The following is a 25517-nucleotide window of genomic DNA, read 5'->3' as shown; positions in this document are numbered from 1 at the left end:
TTTTTTGGCCTACAATGAAACATATTACATTTCCTGATGCTTAAGAGTTTTAAAATAGGACGATTCAAAAGGAATGCCTCAGTGTTTTTATATAATCTCATATATAATCGGATATGTATTTTCTTTATCTTGATGAGGCATTGGAGAATAAAATGTAAAATCTGAGTCTGCAATGCTTAAGTGTCAATTGATTCTCTAAGTGAAAATAAGTTAAAACATCCTCTACAGGCCAAAAACCTAAATATGGCATTTTTCTGCTAATTTTATTTATTTCTATTTATTTGTGTTTAATATTTTGCAAACAAACTTACATAAAACATAAAATAAAAAACATGCCAAAATTTTAGCACAGCCTACATTTTAAGTTATTTTTCCCCAACATGTTAGTCAGCAAGTAAACAGTAACTGTGTATTAAAATGTGCAGAAGTGTGTTTTGTGTAGAGGAAAGGTACTTATTTTCACTTATGAATCACACATGAATGTATGTCTGAACTTCAGCATCTTGATCTATCTTTCTGAGAAAAGCACAGACACATGCTAAAAGAAAATACATGGTCTATTGCAAATTCAATGAAAAGACATGGGTTTGTTAATTTATAGAATGTAGTTACAGTTGGGGGAGAGGTACTGTGAAGTCAACCTAAATTGAAAATTGGCCTATTTTAACCTTGTTTATGTCTCTGGTCATATTAAGCACAGTCCTCCATATCATATCATATATATTTAAAACACAATTCTTGTATTTTCATCATTGGCCCTCCAAGATCCCTGGGCACTAGCCTGGTCAATAATCTAACCTTGTTAGTCTACCCATTTCTCTTGCATTTTATTTTTCATCTGAATAACATTTGTGTGGTTTTATGCACCAGAAACAACCAAATCCAACAAGTTCCAATTTTTTTATCCCCTAGTACAGTAGTTAGGAGCTCCAGTTAGCTCAGTGAGTTTGTTTTATTAGCTCAAACACAACAATTAGTTAATTACCTATTTAGTAGAAACAGGAGTCTCTCTCACGAAGCACGATCACGACAGGGTTCCTGACAAAGTTTTAGCTTCATAAAGCAAACACAAATATAATTAATTTGTTTTATGAAAGTGGTTTAAAACTTTCTCTGTTAACTCAGGTCTCTAAACTCTATGATTAATCTCATAGAAAGCACATGAAAATGCACATGAAAGCATGACAACCAACCATGCATGTGAAACATGAGGAAGAGTCAAGTAGCTCATTTTTCAAAAAAATGTAAAAGTATATACACTACGTTAATATGTAGAAAGTAAAGCATTAATCACAGTAAAATAGGCAACACTGTCACCATAATGTTGGTGCTTAATGGATTAAGATTAACTGCCTTACATTCTTAATATCTATGTAGTATGATTTGCATCAGCAGCTAAAAAACCTGAATTCTTCTCATGATTAACAGCATAAATGTCACGAAGAAAAAGTGACCAGAGGGTCACTGTACTTAGCCTACTCTGGAGTAGTTAAGATGTGCAGTATAAGCTGCCATGGTGATGCAGCCCACCACCACGAGACAGAAAATCCAGAGTTAGATCCAAGTAAACCTAAAGTTAGCTGGCTAAGCAAAGAATTCCGCTTCACAAGAGATTCACAGGCTGTTTATGTAACTCGATTTCCACACACACAGACTGTGTGGACCAGGACGTAAATGAAATGGAATGTTTTGTAACTTTAGCAATGTTTACGTAGTACCTCAAACATTTTTAGAAAGAAGCAAGGGAAATGCAGTTTTCCAAGATATGACCTCTTTAAATGAAATCATTTGTAACATACAACAGTACACTTAAATAATGCACAAACATGAGAAAATATATCAAAATGCATCAAACCATCATTATTTCCCGATGCAAAAGTCTCTAAAAATCACATCCAGGATGTCCTCAGCCCCCACCTTGCCAGTGATCCTACCCAAGCTGCTGAGGCCTAAGCGCAGTCCCTCTGCTGCCAGCGCCAGGTCTATATCCCTGTACTGATAATACTGATTCAAGGCATCCACGCACTTCTGCAGGTGAGCTCGATGGCGAGTCTGAGTCAGACTTGGGCTGCCAGCCAACGGGTCTCCACACCTTTGGCAAAAAAAGGGTTGATTTAGCATTACAGCAATAGTTCTTTACCCCAAATACAGCTGATCAGCCAAGACATGTTTGGTGTTCAAAGTTTCTTTAGATAGAAGGAGATTTTTCAAAAGTTTATTTGTGACAGAAAATTTGAATCAGAACTTTCACTGTGTATGAGCATTTTTGATAAGAAAAAAAAGATGATGTTAGTAATGACGTGAAAAATTAGGTGAAAAAAATAATTAGAAATTATCTAAAGTTTGGAAATAAGGGTGGTCAAGGTGACCGTGACATTTGGAGATAATAGTGTGCAAATCAAAAAGTATGAAATATTTGGGAGGGGCAAGGAGGTCAATACCTGGCTTCTCCTTGCCCCATCTAAATATTTCAAACTTATAAAAAGTATAAAAACTGTGGGTTTTTGTGGTTGTGTCAGTTGATGCCTGGGCCAAATCAAGATTAATGCTTGAAGAAACTGTGCATGTTCCTGCCAATCCTGGTGTCTTGAGTTTTATTTTAATTTTGAATCTGGAGCAAAGCTGCATATATTTCTTCCACAAAACAAGACTAAGGTAGTCAACATGAATGTGAATACCCTACCAAAAAGCAGCCAATACACATTGCTTCAAATCACATTGAGTTGATAAGTAATCCCAAATCTCAAGCAATCTTTCTGACACTGTATGATATACTGTTGTCAAAAAAATAAAAGCAAAAACAAAATTTAAACTTCTGCTTCTACTGTTTCATAGCTTTTATAGATAACAGTGTGTCATACACTGTAGGCCACATAAGCAAGTCTTCCTGAAGTTACTTTACAACTCAAAATGGGCTGGGGCAAGTGTGTGAAGATGCATGCTAACTGGTGGCGCATGAGCTTCCATTACTTGTTGGCTTTATTAGCGTTGTAGCTTCAGTACAAAACTAAAGAAGCAAACTTCAGACACCAAACATGTCCTGGCTGATCAGCTACTTGTGGTAAGGATGTGTTTATTTAATTTTTCTCCAAGCTATCTCTTTAAACCATTACAAGGACAAAATCTTTTTTGTTCAAGCTGAACGGTAAACACTTACAGCGTCTTTAGTCTGTCCTGCAATAATGTGAGGAAACTGTCCAGCCCTTCTCTGCTATGGCATGACAAAATGCTGACCGGAGCCATATCAGATGTCTGTGTGAGAATGTTCTGGATCATACTAATGTGTTCTTTAGGGAGGAGATCACTTTTGTTAAGGATCAGAACACAGCGCTGCTCATGGTCCTTTGCACTGGGCAGCACGTTCTTCAGGTATTCACTCAGGAAACCGGAAACCATCTGAGGCTCTTGAGGAAGCTGCATTGAGTCAACCAGCACCAGCGTCAAGTCTGCCAGCTCCACCCTACGGAAAGAAATATTTCTGTATGATCTGAGCATAGGGGAACACACAGTGCCTTCTAGGCTTTCAGAGGTCAAATGATTTCTATGAAATAAAAAAAACCCTTAATTCGTTGTTAAGTTTTGGTTAGAAATTCTTGAAATGCCCAATGGAAAATTATCCATTCAGGATATCCACTGTATCTAGCTAGATACAGCCAAGTGAGGACTTTGTTTAGGACTTCAGGAGCTGGTCTGAAGGCCTAATGTCATATTAACTACTAATACAATTAAGAACTGACAATGGACTCAACTACTCAGGTTTAAATTTACAAAGGGAGGAACCACTTTTGTGAGGCAAAAAACATCACTCTAGGCCTTCTCGAAGACTTAGATACGTCTCTGAGTGCAAGTACGAGTGATAGCCTGACCAATCAGTCAGATGTTAGAAATGGAAAACAGCAACAGCTCTGTGCTATGACTCTTCACTGAAAGGGTAAAGCTGTCACTAAAATAAACGATAAAATGTCGTTACAAGCTTTAAATAAAACTTGGAATATCTTCTACAAGCTTCCATGTTTAATCTAGAACACCCCAAAAATGTTTCACATGAATTTCTTGGCGCTAACATACTGCTAGAATCCTCAGGAGCACTAGCAGAAATTAGCATTATCATAGAGGTGTTTTTTTCATATTTTAGACAAAGTTTTGATGTTTATGGCTTGAACTGAAGACCTAGCTCTAACAGTCACGGTGCACTACTGGTTCTGATATATACTTTATCTGATGAATTTTAACCCCTTTAATTTTTGGCAGGCCCAGACTTAAAAAGTCTTCACTTCTACTTTAGCTACATTATAACTTGTCATTTGCATGGTTATCCATATAGTTACTGTCTAATGCACTTAGGATGTGGACAAATAAAGGAGTTTTCTTTTTTACCCCTCAATGAAGCATCAAGGAAACACAAGACAACAGCATGCAATCTTTAAATATGTGTAATACTAATAAAATTTCAGACAATGTGTCATGTGGCAGTCATCCTCCCTTCTGAGATGAGCAAAGACATCAGGGTAGCAGAGGATGCTTATTCTCCAAGCCTCCTTCCTGAAGCAATTCACCATCCTATGACCTTTCTGGCCTGGGAAAAAGCCCCTCCTAACACACAAGATTGACGCACACTTCCTCAATAGCTTAGTTACCCCTAGTGCAAGAAGCAAGTGTGGCCCTCTGCCCACACTACACAAAAAGATAAACAGTGGAAGCAGCTGTCTAAGATTTGTGTGTGAAAGTGCACATGTCCATGTATGTTTGTGCTCTATTCTGATTTTTGGGAAAATATTATGCAACCAGACGGTCTCTTATATGGATATTGCATAACCTCCTATTTTCTAAATGTGTATGTACCTTGGTAAACAATAGTGAGCACAGGAAATTTACCTGAGGCTAAATTTAAGCCCAGAAAAACACAAAAATTAAGAATGATTGTTTCCTCTTCCTCCACACAGAGTCTATGGAAATCATGAAGAGCGCATTTCCTTAAGCAGAGCATCTATAAAACGCGTCATTTCTATAACACGTCAGAGTGTTTAAATTAAACATTGCACTGTTTATATTGTTCCCTGTTTTCCCACAGGCGTCCCCTACATCTGCCGGGCGCGGCGGACACCCTCTCGTTCCACGCAGTCGCCCGTGTCCCTCAGGCCCGCTGTGTCACTCAACAGGACAGGAAAGCCCCCGATGTCGAGAGAAGTCTCCACAACGTCTCTGGTCGTTCCTGCTATGGAAGATACGATGGCAGCGGGACGCTGGCCTGTAGTGAAAAAAAAACAAAACATTGCATAATATTAAAAACAACCAAACAAACAAAACATACACTCACATCTTGTTCTTATCTCTAAAAATGCATTCTGTGAAGATTTCACCTGAAGGCACTGAGCTGAAAGTCCACTAGAAAGAAAACTGCTTATTTTCAATGAACAGCATGTACGGTACTGATAAGGGTCTAACCTTCGAACAGCATGTTCTAGTATCAACAGAAAAAACACTGAGCTCTACAAGTCTGAGCTGGATTGGAAACAATAACAGGAATAAATCAGAGAACTGATGAATACAGGTCACTCAGGGCAGGAAACCCAATGATATCCACATCCCCTCTGCGCTCTCTGCTACTGTCATTATTGGCTATAGAGAGAGAAAGCTCAGCTGTTATCTACAAGTGCTGTAGATAAACACCAAATACTCTTAGACTCTTCCCTTTCATTTACAGCTGTGACATTTGGCAAATTCACACTTTTTTTGTTAGTTAAAATTCAATGTATCGTCTGATTTTAGGTAATCAAATCTACTCCAGTATTTAAACATTTAGTAGGGATGCCATTTTTTTCAATAGAATCATATTAAATAATACTGTTTTGTACTTTATACATTGACAGATTTAGAAATGCAGGCAGTGAGTTAGGTTAAAAAAGCGAGGTGCACTGCCCCATAAGCAACTTGACTGCTTCAAGTTGATATGTTGACTGACTGCTCTGTGCATAAATAGTGCCCACCAGTTTGCATAAGATGAGAGGCACCATATGCACAACAACAGTGAACAGAGAGCATCTTCCTCCTTGAAAAATCCTAAAATATTTCTGCTGGACAGAGGCCATTCGTGGCAACATGGCTAACTGTAATTTTTATTTTTCTCAATTTCACTTACCATCTTTCTGCCTCTCATTCGTCAGAGTTTCCTCAGAGCTATCCGCATCATCCCTCATTTCACTTTATTCGCGGTCATTTTCTTTTCAAACTCACCCTCATTTATATGGTCACTTTCCTTTTTGTCACTGGAGTTACAAGCTAAAATTATTGGTTGAATCAAAGGGAAAAAAGTGAGTGAGTGAAACCAATTTAAAGAGCCCATCATGGAAGAGTGAATTTCCCTTGCTTTTTTAAATAAAGGAGTTTGAAGTAATATGTAAATATTGTTCAAGTTTCTAAAACATACCATTTACTATGCAGTCCAATCACATACGGAAACTATGCTGCAAAAAAGCCGGTTTTGAATTCATTGTTCCTGTGATGTCACGACCAACTAATTTATATACATCCACTTATACAGCAATTTAGCCCATTTATGTTCTAAGCAGTGTTTCAGCTCTGAGTGTTTATGAACGAGGTACAATGCAGGACAACCAGTCAAGACAGAGCTCATTTATCACACATTAGTCTTCAAGGCACAGTGATAAAAACAGCCTGTCTAAGAGATAAAGACCGGTTGGAAAATGGTCATGTAAAAATTATGACCATTTGTGGTACATAAACCCATACAAATGTTATAAGTGGGTCTCAAGGAAAAAAAATAAAATACAGGAAAAATGTAGGATTTTTTTTTCCTTTAGCGCTGCTAATTTGTGATTTATCATTTTTGCCAGTTCACAAGAGTGTTGGGGCACAACAGCCTGGTTTCCTCATTACGGAGCCACTTATACGGTAATGGACCTTAAATTTGCTCTCAAATGCGCACATTTTAAACAAACATCTATCAGAATTTTATATTGCATACATATACTTACATATTTTATATAATATTTTTTTTCTCCATATTTATTACTATTTTTTTTTTTTTTTACTTTTGGTCACATTCATACTGTGGGCTACCCTCAAGTGTACATTACATATACATTACACCATCCATTAAGGTCACCAATTTAATGACACGTTTAAAAAAGGTATTTTCGTCATTTGTATTTGTATTTTTATTTATAGAACTGCTAGCAGCTTTTTTTCAAGGTTAATGTGGCAAGAGAAGGCCGTAGTGTGGGCTGAGGAACTACCAGCCAGTCTTTCAGAATGTTATATCAGAATACAACCCCAGTTTCAAAAAAGTTGGGACACTGTATAAAATGTAATTAATGTAAATAAAAACAGAAACCTCATAGACCCATATTTGATTCATAATAGAACATAGAACACATATCAGATGTTGAAAGTGAGACATTTTACCATTTCATAAAAAACATTAACTCATTTAGAACTTAATGGCAGCAACGCATCTCAAAAAAGTTGGGACGGGGCAACAAAAGGCTGGAAAAGTAAGTGGTACTAATAAAAAAACAGCTGAAGGAGCAATTTGCTCAAATGACTGGGTATAAAAAGAGAATTTTAAAGAGGCAGAGTCTCTCAGAAACAAAGATGGGCAGAGGTTCACCAATCTGAGACAAAACTATGTGTAAAAACCGTGGACCAATTTAGAACCCAAAAACGTAAAATTGCGAAGACTTTTGATATCCCACAATCTACAGTACATAATATCATCAAAAGATTCAGAGAATCTGGAGAAATCAATATTGGACGCTTGTGATCTTCGGGCCCTCAGGCGGCACTGCATTGAAAAAAAGCATGATTCTGTACTGGAAATCACTGATGGGCTCAGGAACACTTTCAGAAATCATTGTCTGTGAACACAGTTCACCATGCAATCCACAAATGCAAGTTTAAAGCTGTTTCATGCAAGGAAAAAGCCATATATAAACAGGATCCAGAAACCCCGCCATCTTCTCTAGGCCAAAGCTCATTCTGTGGTCAGATGAATCACCATTTTAAATTCTTTTTGGAAACCACAGACACAATGTCCTGCGGACTCAAGAGGAGAGGGACCATCCAGCTTGTTATCAGCGCACAGTTCAAAAGCCTGCATCTCTGATGGTTTGGGGTTGCATTAGTGTCTATGGCGTGGGCAGCTTACACATCTGGAAAGGCACGATCAATGCTGAACAGTATATAGAGGTTTTAGACTAACATATGCTCCCATCCAGACAAGGTCTCTTTCAGGAAAGGCCTTGCAAATTACTGCAAGACAATGCTAAACCACATACTGCATCCACCACAACAGCATGGCTTCGTAGAAAAAGAGTCTGGGTGCTGAACTGGCCTGCCTGCAGTCCAGACCTTTCACCAACAGAGAACATTTGGCGCATCATGAAATGAAAAATCTGGCAAAGAAGACCCAGGAACTGCTGAGCAGCTAGAATCCTACATCAGACAAGAATGGAACAACATTCCTCTCCCAAAATCCCAGTAATTGGTCTCCTCACTTCCCAGACGTTTACAGACTGTTGTTAAAAGAGGAGGGGATGGCACACAGTGGTAGACATGGCCCTGTCTGAGATGCATTTTGAAATGGTAAAATGTCTCACTTTTAGCATCTGATATGTGTTCTACGTTCTACTGTGAATAAATTATGGGTCTACGAGATTTGCAAATCAATGCATTGTCTTTTTATTTACATTTTACACAGCGTCACAACTTCTTTGGAATGGGGGTTGTAGTTACTACTAATCGCTGAAAAGGGAACACTCGACTGATGAGGATAAACAAAGCCACACAATAAAACAATTACAGGATTTCACATTGAGACTGAGAATCACTGGCCTGATGTCTGAGGAAAGACTTTTACAAACAAAGGATGCTCATTTTTCTTAGCCTTACTACTAATAAAGGCATAACAGGAAGCCCATCTCAGATAAGCAGAATGAATCGTTACAATTAAATAGCTCAGGCTAAATTTCATCAAGTTAATATAAACACATATTTAGAGAATTAGAACAACATCAGTGCAATAAGCTGCATCTTACACAGTATATTGAAAAGGCTGCTCTTGCCGGCGTTGGTGGATCCTGCTATGACCACTTGCACTCCACTGCGGAGTCGCTCCCCCTTCCTCTCATCACACAGATGCTTCTCTATTTCCATCTGCAGCTGGGGTACAGCTATGTCCACTGCATAGATGAAAAAGAGGGCACTGGGTCAGAAAAATAGGCCGCTATAATGCATGGTGACTAAACAGATAACCTGTGGAAGATCTGCTACATGTTTGTTGAGGATTTTGTCCTTTTTAACACTCATTTATTAGCCTTAGGTTAATTTAAAATTTTCAGTTTTCACTGAAATCATCCAGTTGCATGCAAAACTGTGGGCACCCCTGGCTAAATTACATAGTGTGTTGATTTTTGAAGTGAACAGAAGTAAATACACCCTCTTCAGCAAACTGTTTTAAAACAAACACTTATTCCATCAATGTTAATACACAGTTACTTTATATCTGATTTACTTAAAAATAGGAAAAAAGTAGTAATTGTGTTTTGTGCAGACATTTAGACAACCAGCTAAGACAGCTTACAGACACTTTTTAGAGCCAGCTAGTAGAGTTTTTCTGTTTGTAAGATTTTTACTCTTTGCATTTTTGTCTTGTATGCAAAGCATGTTATTTGAACTACAAACCTCAATTAAAAAAAAGGTGGGACAGTATATGAAATGCAAACAGATACAGAAAGCATTTATAAACCTACTTTGAACTCTATTTAAATGACAACAGTACAAAAACAAGGTATGTAAAGTTTTACCTTATTAAATTCATTTTTGTAAACATGCACTCATTCTTAAACTGATGCTTGCAACATGTTCCAAAACATTAGGACAGGGGCTTTTTAAGACTAGAAAAACTGAATGCCTGCGACCTTTGATCCTTCAGATGGCACTCCATTGAAAACCGGCCTGTTTCTGATATCCCCACATGGGCTCAGGAATCCTTTGACAAAACGTCGTCAATAAACATCATCCATCGCTGCATCCACAAATGAAAGTTAAGACAGTACTATGCAGAGTATTTTTCAATGTCAGCAATGTCCAGAAACTCAGCCGACTTCTCTGGGCTCAAGCTCATCTGAAATGGACTGGTGCACAGTGGAAAAGTGCGCTGTGGTCTGACGAGTCAACATTTCAGACTGTTTATAAAGGGAAAGGACCGGCCAGAGAGTTATCAGCGTAAAGTCCAAAAGCCGGTGGTTTGTCACAGTATTCGGGGGTATTAGTTTTAACTTGCAAATCTGATCTGTCTCCCACTGAAAACAACTATTAAGTGTTGTTAAAAGAACAGTGATGTGACAAAGTTGTAAACATGCTCCTATCCCAACATTTTTGGGATGCATTTCATATTTGGAATAAGCATATATTTACAAAAAAAAATTCGTAAGGTAAAATATATAAAATTTTGTGTTTTGTACAGTTTTCACTTTAATACAAGTAAAACAGAATTTACAAATCACTGCTTTCTGCTTTTATTAGCATTTCACATAGTATCCCTTTTTTAGAATTGGGTTTGCAGCTCATTAAGGATTTTGGGGTATGTTTGGGATCATTGTCTTTTTGTAGAAGCCAGCCTTTTTTTAGGCTCAGCCTACTGACAGACACAAATGGACTTTTGTGATGAAGCTGCAAGTAAGATTTCCTTTTGATGACTCTTCAATGCAAATCATGTTCATGGAACAACACTGTACAGTAGAACAGAGCTCCACTCCTGTGTCAGCTAAATCTTCCGGCAGGTCTTTTGCTGTCATGTGGAAGTTTTGTTTTGCCTTTCTGGCCAACATATGAGCAGTGTGGTCCAAGAACGTTCTTGGTCTTTCAGATCTTGGCTTGACTTCCATAGTTCCCCTAATTTGCTATTTCTTAATGACATTTCAAACTGGAAATGTCAAGCTGGAAGTGCTTTAATATCTTTTTGTAGCCTTAACCTGCTTTGTAGACATCAATAAGCTGCATTTTCAGATCCTTTCAGATGCTCATGGTTGTTGAGTGTCATCATAAGGTTTGAAGAGTCAGAGACTTTAGAATAGTCATAAGCTGAAAATGCCTAATGAAAAATTTTTGACCCACATACTCTATACTCGATACTGCTAGTCCTAGGGGTGTCCAAACTTTTGCATATGCCACAATAACTATTTTAGTTTATGTTTTAAGTTAATCAAATATAAAGTAGTTATGCATTCACAACAGCAGAAAAATCTTGTTTTTATAAATAGCTTGCTGCATAAGTTGTGTTTCCTCCTTTAAATTTCAAAAACAAAAACTATATAATTTGGCAAAATCTTTGCATACAACTGTATATGTAACAAAAAAACAATAATTAAAAAAATAATAAAAAATATAAATGCACAATTGTCTAATAAAATGATGGACCTCACAGGCCTTTCTTCCCCTTGGAATTATAAGGTTCTATCTGACAATTTTGTCAAAATTGAGTTATTCACATATTCTTATTCTGTGATAACTCCTATCTCCAAAGTCAAACTTCTATGTTCTATTTGTGAGCCAATCAGCACTTCAAATACACGCAAGAAGATCAATCAGTCTGCTTCTTTGTCATGGCGCCATACTGCTCAGTGACTGCTTAGTGACTGTTTATAAAACTTAGTGAAACATGAAAACACGTTGCTGAAACACATCATCTTGCAGTTCTTTAAAAAGTCTTATTGTCTTAAATCTTAAAAAGTAATTAAATAGTGAACATTTGAATCCATGGGGTCTTAATAACTACATAAACATTAACTTCATACATTCATCCAGCTTTTCTTTTTCTTCTTTCTCCCAAAATAAGACATTTTGGTGCATTCGAGTCAAAATTTCTGCTGTAAAAGAAAATCTCATACTGCCTTTAGGCTGACCTGCTATACTTACTTGCTGGGACAGTTTTTTACAGTAGCTGGTTGCTGTTAAACCTAAAGGAAACTTAAACTAATGGTTCCCACCTAAAACTGATCTCTGCACTGGAAAAAAATATTCAGCATTGACCTTTATACTTAATCTGCAATGCTCTTTTGAATAAGAAAAAGATGATTTGTCCTAAAACAAGAAATGTCATTTAAAAATGAAAAAATATATATATCATAAAAATGTAACAGAAAGCATTACATTTACCTTTCTGATACACGTAGACACTCTGTTACAACACTTTTATGTTTTAAATTACGTTTGTGTTCCTTGATAAGCATTGCTTCTTTTCATGTTTGGCACATAGAACTTTATAATTCCAAGCAGAAAGTGAGTTCTTACGATTAGAAGGTTCTATCTGCATTTGACCTGTTCAAAATAAAACTTTTACAAATTTGACAGGATTTTGATACTGTACATTTAGAATAAATTCAGGGTGTCTGTCTCTTTCGTGCATGAAAGAGACAAGTTCCACTTATCTGTTTTGCTATTTGAAATGCAAAATCTTTGAAGCTCACTATCTCAAAAAAACTGCTCAGAATGCAGACAGAACCTTATAATTCCAAAGGGAAGATTTCTTTGTGATGTTGACAATGTGACCTGTAAACCCCTGCAAGCAACTGCAGATGTCACCAGGCTTAAAAAATGAAAAATTCCACCTTAGTTGTTGATCTTATGCTTTTCTACACTTTTTTTTGATACTATAGTTAAATGGGATTTTATGTGTTGACTTGATCACACCTCTAGCTGAACATTCTTCTGAGTACCTCAACCAGCTTTGCATCTAATGTCAATTACTTTGCATGTGTGAACTGAAGTGCCACACGGATAATGACAGTTTAGACATTTAGCCCAGTTAACACATTCACAGTGGCAAACAAAATCTTCAAAATCAAAATTCAGTTCAAAGCTGCAGAATTCCGGCCATAAAGAAGCGAGCCAATTTCCGTTTGCATGAGCGACCTCTAACTGGGCACTACCGCTGAGCTCATGTCACTCAGAGGAAGGAGATGGTCAGTGACAAACTTGTTCCTTGACGCACAATGAATCCCCTAAATTCTCTCGAGAAACACATTAAAACATGAATACAATGTGCACCAAACACTACAGCTGCAGGGAAAATGATAAGAGATACATTAACCCCTTAAGATCCTTTGTGTGACCACATGCTAAGGATTATTATTCATTAACTGTGCGGAAAACTTTAGGAATATTTTCATCTGTTGCAAGTTCCTATGGCAATTTCGCCCCGCTTCCTCGAGGAAACTGACATTTCTCCACTTTGACTCTCAATAATTTCTCCTTCGTAATTATGGCATGTTTATCCTGTTGCAAACAGGAAGTCCTCACAATGCACTAAGGGAAAAATCCCCCATCTGTTTTCCATTTTTCCAAAGGTGGAGACATACCTTGATTTAAGACTCCATCCTCTATGAGGTCACCCTCGCTGAAGTCAATGAAGGCTTCCACGTGCGCCAAGCACTGCAATTAAACAAACGAGCCTTATTACAAATCATTAGTCATTCTTTCAAACAAACAAGTATATATTAGACTTTTTCTTCCAAATTCATTAAAATAAAATCCATTGATAACTTACTTTAGCCATTATAATCATTAAAAATGTAATAATTATTATATGAAAAGGATTCTTGAATTATTTTTATTATTTCTTTGTTTTTCTCTTCTGCAGAATTTGCTCCAGGTGCTGAGGTCCCTTTCCAAGCTCTAATCATCATGACAGGAAAGATAACCAACCTCTTTTCAGTTCAGCAATAAAATTTGACCTTAATCAGTACCGACTAAATACCTGGTCCATTTCCAAACGGGGGGATTTTTTGCAGTCCTCTGAAGAAATGCCAGGAAACAGAAAAAACATGCAATTCCAACACAAAGATTTGCAATAAAAATGAAAATAAATCCATCAAACGTACAGGGCAAAAATCAGAAATCACTCTTCACTTATTTCAGTGCCAGTCAAAACAACGATTAAGTACAAATCTTTCATTTTTCAGAAGACATTTCTGAGCAGATTAGATAGAAGATCATCTACTGGCATTAGGAAGGGGAAAGTCTAAGGAAAACAAGTGAAACAAATAAGAGTTTTCAAAGTTAGAATGGGATAAAGAGCACTTAAAGCGCTCATCTTTGAGAGAGAGAGGAGAAAATCAAGCTGCTTCAGATCTGAAAAAATCCACAAGTGTTTCTGTCCATCCTTCAACTGTGAGAAGACAACTCAACACTATGGGTCTGAAAAGGTGTGCAGCTGACAAGAAGTTCTTAATGAAATAAAGGACAAACAAAGAAGAACATTTGAAAATCATACAAAGAAGCTGTTGGTATTCTCAGAACAATGGACTGACCAGCCCACAGCTCAACATCATTGAATGTATTTGGGATGTTTTGAATTGTGAGAAAACCAACTTCTAAGCCTGAACTTCGTGTGTGGAATCATATCTCTGCAGCTTTCCTTGAAAAACTGAAAGCAAGTCTCTCCAAAAGAATGGAAGCTGTACAAAAGCAAGAAATTATAGAAATGGAAGGTCAGACTTTCACACAGCACTGCAAACAAAGAAAAGCATCAGGCTTATACTGGTGGTGATTGGGTGAGTTAGAGTCAGACAGCTTTGTTGAACTCCTTCTTATAGTTTTCTTAATGGCACTGAACAGCTTAACATCCATCATAATGCAGCCGTCAACTACAGCAACTATTGCCACTCCTCATAATGTTCACTATAGATGGCTGATATGAATGAAAGAAGCTACTCCAGCAGTTTGTCAATAAAGCTGTTAGTCAAAGCTCTCGAGTAGGCAACATCCATGGAGACTCATCATCCTGTTCTTAGAAGAAGCGAAACCAAAGGAAACAGAAGATTATCTCCTCATTTCAAAGACATTAAGCTGGCTTGGTTTACTGTGCAGACCACATGAAGTTTTCTAGTAAGTAAATCCAGAAAAATCCTGATTAGTTTGCCTAATCTCTAAATGTAAGATAAAACTTTGCTATCTCATCCCTGAGAACTAACTGGGTCCACTGCCTTGCAAAATTACATGGCTGCAATCTAGGAAAAGTAGTTTTTCTCATCTAACTCCTCTTCTCACGGATACTTTCATGGACTGAGGAGTGAACCGATAATTTAGCTCATCCAAATTCAGTTTGAAAACCCCTGTGGAATCCCAGTATGCTCAGTCGCAATTCTAATTAAGTTGGCTTGAAAAAGCCAACTTACTGTTCTTCGTAATCTTCTTCTTCTTCTTACTATTATTATTATTATTCTATACTCAACAAACTAAATGCTACTCCTCCTACAGTTTTCGAGCTAGAGCCACGAAACCTGGCAGGATCGTAGGACCCATACCCACGGGTGTGCTTGTGCTTTTCTAAGCGATCCGACGTACGGTTTTCCCACAAATTAACGTTCAAAGTCGATATTTTTTCCCATAGGGAATGAATGGGCGGAATGTTGGCAGCATGCCACACATGATGTCACAATGGCCCATTAACTCACACACCCATCCAAACTGACGCACGGTGCCCTAATGTCTCACCCACTCCCAGCCTAATGCTCAGCAGTGTCAGCACACATAATGATTTGTTAAGGTGGAACTGCTTTTAAGGTGGAATTGCACTTAGGTAGCACTGAATTTTAAGGTGGAACTTCTTTTAAGGTAGCACTGAGTTTACACTGACACTGAAATTAAGGTGGAACTGCTTTTAAGGAGGAATTGCACTTAGGTAGCACTGAATTTTAAGGTGGAACTTCTTTTAAGGTAGCACTGAGTTTACACTGACACTGAAATTAAGGTGGAACTGCATTTAAGTTAGCAATGAATTAAAGGTGGAACTTCAATTAACATTGGACTAACTTTAAGGAGGCACAGAACTTAAGGTGGACATTTAAGGTGGAACTCTTTAAAGTAGCACTAAAATTAAGATGGCACAGAATTTAAGGTGGAACTTGGTTTAAGGTGGCAATGCAATTAACATAGCATTAAATTTAAGGTGGCACATAGTTTAAGGTGGAACTCTTTAAGGTAGTGCTAAAATTAAGGTGGCACAAAATTTAAGGTGGAACCTCATTCACAGTAGCAACTGGCAAAGAATTGCTATCCTCCACGGATGCTGCAGCTTCTGCTTAGTAACATTTTGGCAGTATTTTAACAGCTATCAACAGCCTTCAACCATTTTAACTTTGACCATTTTAACCATTTTAACTTCTTTTAAGGTAGCACTGAGTTTACACTGAAACTGAAACTAAGGTGGAACTGCTTTTAAGTTAGCACTGAATTTAAGGTGGAACTTCAATTAACATAGTACTAAATTTTAGGCGGCACAGAATTTAAGGTGGAACTGCAATTAACATAGCACTAAATTTAAGGTGGCACAAAATTTAAAGTGAAACTTCATTCACAGTAGAACTTCGCAAAAAATTTCCATCCACCACGGATTCTGCAGATTCTGCTTAACATTTAGCAATATTTTAACAGCTATCAACAGCCTTCAACCATTTTAACCATTTTAACTTGTTTTAAGGTAGCACTGAGTTTACACTGAAACTGAAATTAAGGTGGAACTGCTTTTAAATTAGCACTGATTAGGGGAACTTACTAGTACTAAATTTGAGGCGCACAGAATTTAAGGTGGAACTGCAATTAACATAGCAAAAAAATCAAGGTGGCACAAAATTTAAGGTGGAACTTCATTCATGGTAGCAACTAACAACGAATTACCATACACGACAGATACTGCAGCTTCTGCTTAACAAAATTTTGGCAACATTTTAACAACTATCAACAGTGTTCAATCATTTTAACGTTTTAACGTAATTAACTGGCTTTTTCAAGCCAACTTAAAGTTCGTTCACGAACTTTCCCTTTCTAGTTCTCATATTGCTGTTGTCGGGACAAAACCTCAAATCTCCATTTTGGTCGTTTTTCAGTTTTTGACATAACTTGAAAATGCCTGTTGTCCTTTACATTGTGTGTAAATTTCATGATGAATGGACCAAAAAAGTGGCCAAAAATGACTTGGGGGAAAAAAAACTTGTTCCATTGACTTACATCAAAAATAAAGCAGGCTTTTTCCTTCTTCTTCTTAAGTTACCATTTTGGAGGTTTTGTTCCAACAATAACAATGTTTTAAAAATACTATCATTATGATTATTTGGTGTCGTAATAGCAAACTTAAATCAGCATTCCATATGAAATCTATAATTTAAACAGATTAAAGACAGCTTGGAAGAATTTAGCCAACATTTCCTTCAGGGAAACATGCATTCTTTGGTTTGGCAAATGAGTAAAAAGATCTCAAAAAGCCTAGGAAAGAGGCTAGCATTCCCATTTTATGCCTCAACTTTATAGAGATTAAAGAGATTTTATGGCTACACATTTATTAATGATAGCATTCATGTCCTTAACACAAGACCACTAAGTAACCTGATATATATATATACAAACCTGATTCCAAAAAAGTTGGGACACTAAACAAATTGTGAATAAAAACTGAATGCAATGATGTGGAGGTGCCAACATCTAATATTTTATTCAGAATAGAACACAAATCACAGATCAAAAGTTTAAACTGAGAGAATGTATCATTTTAAGGGAAAAATATGTTGTTTCAAAATTTCATGGCGTCAACAAATCCCCAAAAAGTTGGGACAAGGCCATTTTTACCACTGTGTGGCATCCCCCCTTCTTCTTACAACACTCAACAGACGTCTGGGGACAGAGGAGACCAGTTTCTCAAGTTTAGAAATAGGAATGCTCTCCCATTCATGTCTAATACAGGCCTCTAACTGTTCAATCGTCTTGGGCCTTCTTTGTCGCACCTTCCTCTTTATGACGCGCCAAATGTTCTCTATAGGTGAAAGATCTGGACTGCAGGCTGGCCATTTCAGTACCCGGATCCTTCTCCTACGTAGCCATGATGTTGTGATTGCTGCAGAATGTGGTCTGGCATTATCTTGTTGAAAAATGCAGGGTCTTCCCTGAAAGAGATGACGTCTAGATGGGAGCATATGTTGTTCTAGAACCTGAACATAGTTCTCTGCATTAATGGTGCCTTTCCAGACATGCAAGCTGCCCATGCCACAAGCACTCATGCAACCCCATACCATCAGTGATGCAGGCTTCTGAACGGAGCGTTGATAACAACTTGGGTTATCCTTGTCCTCTCTGGTCCGGATGACATGGCGTCCCGAGTGTTCCATAAAGAACTTCAAATCGTGACTCATCTGACCACAGAACAGTCTTCCATTTTGCCACACTCCATTTTAAAAGACCCCTGGCCCAGTGCAAACGTCTGAGCTTGTGGAGCTTGCTTAGAAATGGCTTCCTCTTTGCACTGTAGAGTTTCAGCTGGCAACGGCGGATGGCACGGTGGATTGTGTTTACTGACAATGCTTTCTGGAAGTATTCCTGAGCCCATTCTGTTATTTCCTTGACAGTGGCATTCCTGTTTGAGGTGCAGTGACGTTTAAGGGCCCGGAGATCACGAGCATCCAGTAGAGTTTTACGGCCTTGACCCTTACGCACAGCGATTGTTCCAGATTCTTTGAATCTTTTGATGATGTTATGCACGGTTGATGATGATAACTTATTTTACGCCGGGTAACACCATTCTGGTATTGCTGCACTATCTTTCTGCGCAACAATGGTGGAATTGGTGATCCTCTTACCATCTTGGCTTCAGAGAGACACTGACACTCTGAGAAGCTCTTTTTATACCCAATCATGTTGTCAATTGACCTAATTAGTGTTAATTGGTCTTCCAGCTGTTTGTTATATGCCCAATTTCCTTTTTCCAGCCACTTATTGCTACTTGTCCCAACTTTTTTGGGATTTGTTGACGCCATGAAATTTTGAAACGACATATTTTTCCCTTAAAATGACACATTCTCTCAGTTTAAACTTTTGATCTGTGATTTGTGTTCTATTCTGAATAAAATATTGATGTTGGCACCTCCATCATGCATTCAGTTTTTATTCACAATTTGTTTAGTGTCCCAACTTTTTTGGAATCCGGTTTGTATATATATATATATATATATATATATATAGAGAGAGAGAGAGAGAGAGAGAGAGAGAGAGCATAAATAATAATTTGTGCATTAATATTCACAGAAGTGTGTCTCTAAAGATGACATGCTAACTTATTTTCACTTAAAAAAATCAACAAAACCTGTAATTTTACCAGGGGCGCCCAAACTTCTGCATACGATTGCAGATACATCATCGTAGCTCCCTCTTCAGTAACTCATTAGCAGGCGGAAAAGGGCCAAAAACCTCAAGAAGCAAAACGGAGAAGACTACGCCAGACATCTGGCTGAAACTCAAAATGAGCGTTGGGAATGAGCATTTTTGTAGTGCTATATCTCTCAATCACTCAGCCACTGAAGACCCTGACTAGACTTAAGTCTGGCACACACCCAAAGCAGGATTTCCTGTCTCCTGATCTCTGCTCCTCACCTACCAAAGAGTTCTGCATATGGCACATTGCTTTCAAACACAAACAGTCAGGAGACAAGCACTAACATAAAGACAAGAACGGGAAGCACACTGGAATTATATAAACAAAACTATAAATGTCTGCATTTTTGTGGCGCTGTCACAGTATGTGAGAGTTCGCAGCAAAAAGCTTACAAAAACGTAACATAAATCGACATCGTCAAAAAAAAAAATACGCATGTTTGTGCATCCACTTTTATCTGCCTATCTGAGGTCCTATTAGAAACACTGGTTTTGTTTTAGAGAGGCAGCTCCATCTGCTGGGAGCCTGTCTGCACTCCAAGTAGAGACGCACCATTTGTGATCCCAGCTCTGCATATAGACCTGAGATCGGCAACCCAAATGTTAAGAAGAGCCATTTTGTCCTTTGAACAAAAACAACCCGCCTTGTGAGCCACATTTTATGCCTAAATATTGAAGTTACGTTTCACCATCTTGGCTGTAAATATGTCTTAGTATGTGCCAATGTCCTGGCGTATGCTAAAAAGTTAATATAATAGAAAACGCAGACTTACTTTGCTTTGCTTTAAGCTTTAGCTCAGCTGTAACTGCTATTCTCGCGTCTTTGGTGGCAAACCTTTCCTCAACAGTAGAGCAGTTTCCTGTAGAATGTCTCTCAAGGTTCGACTTCTTACGAGGCTGAAGTCGCTTCTCATTCGCCAGCTTCTTGTTCGAATTTCTCCGTTCCACCTTAACTGGTGCAGTAGTTACATTCTGGCGCCTTAGGCACCATTTAAGGTGGAACGGGAAAATACGAACAATAAGCTGGCAAACGAGAGGCTGACTGCAGCTTTGCGAATTTTTAGTGTTTTAGAGTTTCTTGCTGCAGATTAAATGTATCAGGAAACCAGCTGGAGTGCTTATAAATGCAAATAAATCCATTTATCTCCAAATTATCGATGTTCGTCTTGAATCTTTCTCTCCGCTGTTTCGTTAACCTAGCTAAAAGCTAGGCGAGACTCTTCTGCGTTGCTATGGTGACCAGCAGTCTGCGCTCTAACCTTCAGGGTCAAAGGGTGAGTTAGCAGTTATACATTAACTCCAGCGTTTCAGACCATTTATTGTTAAAACTGTGTTAGAACGACCAGCAGAGCTTTATTTTACTGCAAAGGAGTTTTTTTTAATTTTCACTTAAAAATCTAATTCGTCTGTGGAGCCGCAACAGGGCAGTAAAAGAACCGCATGCGGGTCCGGAGCCACGTTGCTGACCCCTGACCTAGACTGCCACTAAAATACTCTTTATTGATGAGTTCTACTGAATAAGTAACTCAATAAGGTAAAATTGTTCCCAGTTATTTTAAATGCACAAGAAAGATACATAGCGTTTACAGCATTTATGAGCGTTTTCCCACTGCACAAAGTACTGAGACCTTTAGCAGCAGAAAACTGCCTGTACTTGTTCCATTGGTCTGACACCAGAGGTTCCAATTTTATGTTTTTTGGTGCCAACAGTACCTAATGGCACTAGAGAGGGTTCCCCTCTGTCTTCAGTAACAATTGCAGCTGAAACTAACAATAATTCTAAGTTTCATGCTTGTTACATACTCGCTTAAGTTGCTCACTCCAACCATTATAGAGGCGTCCCAGGTCCCCCGCCATCTGCCGGAGCGCTTGCCTCCTTTGAGCTTCTGTCTCAGCGTGAATAAGGTCCCCCAACCCCTCCACTTCAGTCAGGTCCAACTTCCCAGCATGGAAAGCCCGTCGGGTAAACTCCCCTGCCTCTGCAGGCCGCAGCCCAGGCAGACTTCCTGAGGCACAAATACAAAACAGATTAAGAATCTGTTTAATCACTTAACGATAGATGTTTTATTGAAGAGTTGACCAAGATATAGGTCCATTAGAATTTAAGTGGTTAAAGTTTCAGTGTTAATTTGAGAAAGATAGCACGCTCAATCAGGGGCGTCAAATCATGGGTGGACTGACTAACCAGGGCCCTCCATAAATGGGGGACCCTCAAAAAGCCTCGGAAATAAACTGATTTTGGTGTCTAATTTTGATACTCTATCTTATAAAAATAAATGATACGAGATTGCATTTTCCATGATAATCTTTCAAGCATGGGATTTGATTCAGTTCAGCAAGTAGGTATTTTTAAAATAGCAACTCTGCCTTTACTGATGAAAACATAAGGCAAGGTGAACTCAACAAACTAGGTTGCTAAGAGGTAACTTCAAGCAACGATCGTCGAGCAGTTTCAGTGAAAATGACAATAAGTATATTTAAATACATTTTTAATTCTCTTTTCAACTTTCCTCTGATTACATTGATTTGAACAGAGACCAAGTTTGATTTCAGTCCTCAGTGAACTACAAGATTGATGATTCAAAGCAGACTGCTTTATCAGCTGTTTAACCCTGAGAATATCATATCAACCAACTACATAAAGAAACACAACATAATAAACACATCCGTTTTTTTCTTTCATTTATTTTCTAGGGAAGAAAGAGGAAGGGGACCCAAAATTTGGTGCTGCATGGCGATCTGAACTGCTGCTGGGAGACATCAAGTGAAAAACTTTTTTTTTTTTAAATTGAGCGCTGGTTTGAGTTTATATACTACAATTTGCTCTGGCTACCAAATAGTAGTGAGGTCCGATTCATGAACAAATTATACTGACCAGTGCATACCAACCAACCTCATAAAAAAATACAGCACAACAAATACATTATACATTTTTCCTTTCCTTCATTTTCTCAGGAGGGAGGAGGGGGGCCAGGGCACGCTACTGTGCCCAGGGCCCAAAATTTGGTGCTACGCCCCTCTCTGTGGAGTGGAATATACTTCACAAATAAACCCTGGGTAAAGCACTCACTGCCATCTTGTGGTTACAGTGTTCTGTCGGCTCTCTCAGCCAGGAACCAAACACCTGTTTCAACTTTAAACTGGAGTCATATGACCAGTTCATCCAACACATCATACAATAAATTTAAATAATTTATCAGCCACAGATGGAAAAGCAAAAAAAAAAATTACCAAGGGCTTGCAAGACGCCAGTAATGACAGCAGGTCCACCATGTATGTGAAACTCTGCAATGTCCTCTCCAGTGAAGCTGTGAGGGCCTGAGGGAAGGTAATACACATATTTACTCCCAGGTAGTGATTACAGTACACCACATAACAATCTTAATAGATCTTGATTGTCTAGATTTCTAAATAGTCCATTTGTTTTATAAATTCATCATCACTTTTGACAACTGTATAGTTTCATGCTGTATAGTTTAAAATTTTCCCTGCTCTAGGACACTTGGCTCATGCAAAGCTCCGCCCCTGAGTTGCATAACATATTAAATCAAAGAAGAAACTGTAAAGTGCTGTAATTAAACACTTTCTCCTGACAGGAAACACTGGCAGTGGTTTACTCAGAAGCCTCTTGAGAGTGTAAGTTAATGTTGGCTTAATATACGTACTGTGTACAGCCAACACTTCATTTTGTACTCTTTGTGGGACCCTTGTACATTTGAGAATCTGGTGTGTTGTGTCATCACATCACAACACACACACACACATATTATAATACATACACATATATGTTTATATGTAAGTGTATATATATATATATATATATATATATATATATATATATATATATATATATATATATAAAGCAATTTAGGAATTAGAGACAAAGGTTATAGACAAAATGAAAAAGGTAAGAAAAACTATAAGAAGATTTAATTTCGTGTATCTGGCCCCTGTATGTATGTCAGAGCACTGGGCTAACTAAATGTGCAGGCAGGGGAGACAGGGCTACTGCAGGACCGGGGCTGGTTGGGAAACACTGCTGTGAACAAACCTGGAAACCACAGTACCAGTCCGCGGTCCAGCACCTCCTTGGACTGAGGGTGAACGATGCTACGCAGAAGGGCAGTGCGAGGGGCGGGGAGCCCGCAGCTCAAGCCGGCCACACTGCGAAGAGCCCCGGCTGCCGCTGGTCCGCTGACCCGCACCACTGCCACTCCACACCGTCCCTGCCCCGAGGACAGAGCGAAGACGGTGTCAGCGGGTTCAGCGGCGCTGCTGGCTGAGGAAGCACATCTAAATCCCAGTCGTAGCCTGAAGAGAAACACCTAACATTAATTAGTCGATTTCACTGGCGTCTTTCTCTCAGCATCAGATCAGTAGCTAAATGAGTCACACAAACCCTTCACGGTTTAAGAGGAAGGTGCTTCTCCGGCAGCACGTTAACATCATGGTAACACTTCTGGTTTATTACTTTGGTTTGGGCGTTATATAAGTCGTTACACTCAGAGTTAGGCTTATTTTATGAGCGCTGCTTAACATCGTTTCTCTTTTCTTGCTAGCCATAAATAAATGTAGGCATTAAACAAACTCCGCTTTCCATCCCCCGCTTACGTGTGAACTACATGTGAGTTTCTGTTTAAACAGCCATTCGGTTTGTTGATGATGCGAATCTCATTGGTTAGCTTCAGTAAACTACGTAGATTTCGGAAGGCTGTGATTCGCAGTTCCTGCTGTCAATCAAATGAAACCCCACCCTCTGCGCACTTGCTTAATGTCTCCGTGTTGACACCGCAAATGAAACATACGGATAGGTCCGTTTCTTTAAGACCACTAATACAGAGCAATTTTAATATGAATAATGCATATCAAACATGTTATGTTTATGCCAAAAGATGGATTTCAGCCATGTTTAGACTTCATGACCTTAAATGCGTGGCGTTCATAGTGTAATTGGAGGAGTCAGCATAATCTATCACATTAGCAGAACCATAGCAGAACAGCATCCACCAGTTTTCTACATAATGTGTTGCCCCCTTTTCTAAAAACTGCTTTATGCCTCATTTCTTTACCACAAAAACTAATAATAATAGTATTGTACACATCTTGTCCCATAGCAGGGGTGGGGAACAACACAGTTTGGTGATTTCCCTGCTGGCTGATGAGTTGAATCAGGTGTGCTTGAGCAGGAAAATCACCAAACTGTGCTGGATTCCTCACCCCTCTCCTATAGCCTCACTATTACACTTTAAAGATCGCATATTCTAAATTTTCTTGGTATTTTACGCTTTCCCTGAGGTCCACTCACAATGTTTGTGTGGGTGCATTAACCAAAAAAGCTATGCTTAAATTGTATGACTATTTTTTAGTCTCCCTTTCTCCCTTAGAATTAAACAGGCTATTATTGCTACTGTGCTTTTGAGACTGATATTTGTAAATGACCTCTGTTCTGACTGGCTGCCCTGTGTTGCGCCTCATTTAAAAAAGCAGTCCAGGCTGAAACACTCCATATAACTTCAGTGTGAATAAGGTGAGGCTAAACAGCTGTAGGCTGAATAGACAGATACTGGTAAATGTGTTGGGTTTTGTGACATAAAAAAAACACTGAATTCAAAATGGACTGTTCAAATTGACTGTGGGGACCAGGGAAGGAAATGATGCATTTTTGCAGTTTAACAGTGTCTACATACTACATTAAACATCTCAGCAAATTATCTCAGCATGTTACTATAATAATCATCCATTAACTGATATGTAGACCTATAGGAAATAATCTGTCAAACGCACGGGCAATAAGACATTTGATCTATGACCTGGGAGCATTATGTGCTACCGGAGCTGTACAGTGCACCGGGCCTCACTGCAGAGGTGGTGAGACATGAGGATGGTGAGTAAGCAGAAATTATATGGCTTAGCTTCCTCTTAGCAGAGAATGGGGGGGGGGTGCTCAGTAGCTGCCAGCGCCACAGAAGTACATATAGACTTTTCAGTAGTGAGAATTTTAGACCATGCTTGGTTGCCTAAGGCCAGCGTACACACAAGAGGATCTGTGTTATTTCAGTAGAAGTTCTGATTTGACAGATAACACTGTGACATATTCTGTAATTTATATAGTGGAACTGATCTACCTGTTTTGTCCAACTGTTCAGAATGATAAGTTATCTTTATCTGTATATGAATCATGCAAAAAATATTCAGCTTGGAGGATATTTTTTGCGCTGATGAATAAATCATATAGCACTTCATCCTCTTGAACAGGCTGAGCCTCATTAGTTGCACCATTTTAGGCCCTGCACCTGCAC

At 38.5% G+C, this 25517-nt stretch overlaps 1 protein-coding gene across 1 annotated transcript; it reads right to left on the bottom strand.

Moving 5' to 3' along the window:
• Window positions 1-379: 379 nt before the first annotated feature.
• Window positions 380-23873, bottom strand: gtpbp3 (GTP binding protein 3, mitochondrial). The gene is made up of 9 exons (XM_036586864.1): window positions 23618-23873; window positions 23270-23529; window positions 22450-22536; window positions 21022-21224; window positions 13380-13452; window positions 9057-9200; window positions 5083-5248; window positions 3158-3460; window positions 380-2092 (listed from the first exon to the last, which is right to left on the bottom strand). Exons 1-9 carry the CDS (start codon window positions 23665-23667, stop codon window positions 1861-1863), a joined length of 1518 nt encoding a protein of 505 aa, XP_036442757.1. The 5' UTR covers window positions 23668-23873; the 3' UTR covers window positions 380-1860.
• Window positions 23874-25517: the final 1644 nt, after the last annotated feature.

This window comes from Colossoma macropomum, unplaced genomic scaffold (genome assembly GCF_904425465.1).
Source record: "Colossoma macropomum unplaced genomic scaffold, Colossoma_macropomum, whole genome shotgun sequence".
Taxonomy (NCBI): Eukaryota; Metazoa; Chordata; class Actinopteri; order Characiformes; family Serrasalmidae; genus Colossoma; species Colossoma macropomum.
The sequence above is the reverse complement of the archived record's forward strand: the minus strand, read 5'-3'. Positions and strand labels throughout refer to the sequence as shown.

Coding starts and splice junctions, on each gene's coding strand:
- gtpbp3 (XM_036586864.1), bottom strand. CDS start 23,667: ATGATGTTAACGTGCTGCCGGAGAAGCACCTTCCTCTTAAACCGTGAA. Junction 23,530..23,617: donor TTCCTCTTAAACCGTGAAGG/GTTTGTGTGACT, acceptor GTTTCTCTTCAG/GCTACGACTGGGATTTAGAT. Junction 22,537..23,269: donor ACTGGTACTGTGGTTTCCAG/GTTTGTTCACAG, acceptor ACCTTCCCTCAG/GCCCTCACAGCTTCACTGGA.